Source organism: Nicotiana sylvestris, chromosome 12, assembly GCF_000393655.2.
Source record: "Nicotiana sylvestris chromosome 12, ASM39365v2, whole genome shotgun sequence".
Classification (NCBI taxonomy): domain Eukaryota; kingdom Viridiplantae; phylum Streptophyta; class Magnoliopsida; order Solanales; family Solanaceae; genus Nicotiana; species Nicotiana sylvestris.
The window spans coordinates 49,309,409-49,313,479 of NC_091068.1; the positions used below are offsets into that span (position 1 = coordinate 49,309,409).

Consider the following 4,071-nt stretch of genomic DNA (forward strand, 5'->3'; position numbering starts at 1 on the left):
AAGTGTGACTACAGGTTTAAAGTCATCGCCTTCCCGAATAAGCCCGATTGACCCCTCATGATCCCATTCTTCATTCGTCTCTATCACATGTACCCCATCACCCCTATGATTTGGGAGAGGATTGTTGCGGACGTTGGGCGCAACTTTGTTTGCCTGTATGACCTTGTTATCAATCAATGTCTGAATTTTATCTTTCAATGTTCGGCACTCGTCAATGGTATGCCCCTTCGAAGGAGGCAAAGGGGTAGAAGGTCTGAATTATGAGGATCTATGCATACAACCAGACGTGGAACTTCCAGAGGGTTACAAACCTCCAGAGTTCGAAATTTTTGACGGAATAGGTGATCCCAAGGTTCATTTGAGAACTTATTGTGACAAGCTCGTGGGGGTTGAAAAAGATAAAAGGATCCGAATGAAACTCTTCATGAGAAGTCTTACAGGTGATGCCTTGTCCTGGTACATAAGCCAAAACCCTAAGAAGTGGGCCAACTGGGTGAGCATGGCATCAAAATTTATGAACCGGTTCAGGTTCAATACGGAGAATGCACCGGATGTCTACTACATCAAGAATTTAAAAAAGAAGCTAACTGAGACCTTCCGCGAGTATGCTACTCGGTGGAGGTCAGAAGTAGCCAAGGTCAGACTGGCACTAGAAGAAGAACAAATGAACAAGTTCTTTGTCAGGGCACATGACCCACAATTTTATGAAAGGCTAATGGTCATTGAGAATCACAAGCTCTCCAATATCATCAAACTCGGAGAAAGGATTGAAGAAGGTATCAAAAGCAGGATGGTGACAAATTTAGAGGCACTACAGGGCACGAACAAAGCATTACAATTAGGCGGCATATCAAAGAAAAGAGAAGTGGGGACAGTAATGGTGGCTCAAGGCCCAATATCTCCACTCACATACCAAACACCTCCACCCACATACCAAACACCTCCACCCACGTACCAAACACATCCATCCACATACCAACCCTCATCTCCCAGGTATTCTCAACCCGCCACTGCCTATCATACTTATAACACTCATCTAACCTACTATCATTCACATCCAACTCGTCCAAATTAGCAGAAACCCCGATCTAACTTTGATCGCAAACCACCCAAACAATACACCACTATTGCTGAACCCATCGACCAGCTGTCCGAAAGGTTGAAGGCCGCGGGTTATGTCACTCCTATTCCTACTGTGGCAGTTGAGAACTCATCTCACCCAAACAAAATCTGTTCATATTTTGGGAAGGTGCTGGGTTTTTGGTATTTTGTTGGTTGATTTCGGGGACATTTAGGGTGAGGGGGAGGTTTGCTAAGTTGTGGACCTGCTCAAGTTCTCCCTATAACTCCAGTATCTTTTGTTCTAACCGCAAAACCAAGTCATTCGGTACCGGAGTACTTCGACCGTCTAAAGTTTCCGCATACTCAGCATTTTACTTTCGAATACCACTTAAGTCATCCATCTTAGCTTTCCCTCTGCTTCTCGTATTACTTGGAGGAGGAGGAGGTGGAGGGCCTCTAGATCTGGTGTGATATGCTGATGATGCCAGTATATGCGAACCAACCTTAGGGGATGGGAATAATAAAGAATAAAGAAAAATAAAAGGTAAACAAGTCAGTAAAGGTTTTGAAAAGTTAGCAGTATTTAAACACATATTGTGAGAATGTAAATTCACATCCTAATTTGGGAGCCCCATTGTGCTCGAGGTAGGCCTAGATACAAATAGATTTGGAGAAATTTGGTACCCAATAATTACCTCATTTCATTAATGTAAAAATAGACGACCAAAAACGACACTAAATAAGATAAGTCACTAGTGGCACTTGACCTTATTAAATTTGAAAAGCAAGTAAACCTAATCTACTTGGTCCTAGAAGGACCCTCTCCAGGCTAGATTTTCTTGTCGATCAGTTCCCCCAGTTCGTGCAGGTTCAGGAGTAAGAATGCCCTTGCTAAATTCCCTCCTTCGTTTCCCTCAGCGTTCTGACAATCGGTGACTCTCTTCCTCATTCTTCCTTCTAATTCCATCAGACTGTACTCTAGATATTCCAGTATCTCATTGGATTTAATAGCCATCTCCTTCCAGATCATTTCCATATCGGCCTTGTGTTGCTCCATATGCTCGGCTTAAGACTCGTGAATTCTTTTGCGCAATTTGTTATATTTCACATGTGCTTCGCCAACTTCATCTATGACCTTGTTTCCTGGACCAACCCTTGGCTTGAATATTCCTGCTATGTCATCCTCTAACCATGACGGGTAAAAGTACACATGACCAGCATGATATCGATCCGGCTCGATGGTATCCTTTTCCATGATAATTTTCAAATGCCACATGTGCTGAGCTTCACATTTGTATGGGACGTCGTCATCCTAAAAATCCACCCTGTAGTGACTCATTTTGGTAACTCGCGGTATGACTTGCCTCCTCCCTGCCTGCCTCATAACCCTGAGGGGAGCATAAGGGTATATTCCCCTTAACCCAATCAATACCAAATGTGGAACATCCCTGGATCTGATGATGAACTCATTGATGGGGAACCACTCGAACATCCATTGAACCTGGTCCTCGGTCAAATTGTTGAAAAATTGCACCTACCCTACAACATTCTCTGGTTGAGCAAACCTGTCTGGAATATAGGTCATTCTCTTGGGATGATGGAATGTTATGTGATCATTCCACGGCCTTCGCGAAAATTCCTGATGATATTGACCCTTTTGGAGATGTTCTAGCAGCCAAACTTGCAGCAGCAAATTGCAACCCTCAAAGTATATGAACCCCTTCTGACAGCATTCCAAGGCCCGGTACATACCTGCAATGATCATAGGGATAATGGTATACGTCCGCCCCTCGATCCCGTCCATCAAAGTTTTAGCCACCATGGACAGTCTGGTGTGTATTCTGTCCCCTTGGATCGGGAACACTAGCATACCTAATAAACATACGATGAATACAAAGACCCTGTGGTGGATCCAACCCAGGGAGGTGATGGATAATTCATCATCAAAAATACGGCAAGACCTGATGTGACCGTATCATTCATAGAGAAAGTCGAAAGGTATGCAGGAGTTTTTCAAGCACTCCAAGTCATCATTCTTCTTTAACCCTATCATCTTAAGAAATCCCCTAACGGTGCAATTTTCAGGTACCAATAGACCAGGGCTATCCCAAGACAACCCAGCGAATCCCCCTATTTCTTCCAAGAAAGGGGTCATTTCTATGTTTCCAAAATGGAACACAACCTTTTCTTTGTCTCAGAACTTGGTGGCGGCTTTGATCAACATTTTGTTTGGCTGAAGGTCCAGCAAAGAAGGAAAATTTCCTAAGACCCTTTTCACATGATTTTGGTCACTTGAAGGACGATCCCTCCACCAATCTAGCAAAAGTGAAGGTATGCTACCGACCATGCCGAACCTGAGGATTTCGTGCCTCACTTTCTGCAAAACAAAATATAGTTAGGCCCTTTCCCCCTCCAGGTTCGTCTACTTATACAGCAATGATTAGCACAACGACACTTATTTCTCCAAATTAATGCACACAATCGTGATTGCATCCGTTGGGATTATGAAAAATCCGATGAACTTTTGGGTGAGGCTTCTCCTAAAGGGTTATTATGTGGACAAGATATTAATACGGCTAGGTTTGACCATGATGCATGTATAATTAATCAGAGTAAGGTTGTTATAGAGGTCTAGACTAGGACCCTCAAGCAGACAACTTGAGGGGGAAAGGCACGGAATCGTCGACTACACCGCTGATCGACTAGTTTTACCACAAATACGCCTTTTTGAATTTAAAGGGTGATATATAGGAAGAGCGCAAACACTCATCAAGCGTTTCTATATGATTGATTACACACGAGTGGAATATGATGTTGAGCATGATTTATACAGCAATAATAGCATGTTGTCACGTATTTGCACGTTAAAAAAATGATAAATGTGATATTTAAATAATTGAAAGACAGTTAAAAAAGAAAACAAGGAGACAAGTTAGTTTCAGGAAATAAAAGAAATCATAAATGCTTGAAAATAAATAATTGAATCCATGTAAGGGGGAAAGGGAAATG

The 4,071-nt window shown here is 42.6% G+C and overlaps 1 protein-coding gene across 1 annotated transcript; it reads left to right on the plus strand.

Moving 5' to 3' along the window:
• The first annotated feature begins 214 nt into the window (after positions 1-214).
• Positions 215-3,328, plus strand: LOC138883009 (uncharacterized). The gene is made up of 3 exons (XM_070163663.1): positions 215-993; positions 2,643-2,770; positions 3,261-3,328. Exons 1-3 carry the CDS (start codon positions 215-217, stop codon positions 3,326-3,328), a joined length of 975 nt encoding a protein of 324 aa, XP_070019764.1.
• The last annotated feature ends 743 nt before the right edge of the window (positions 3,329-4,071 follow it).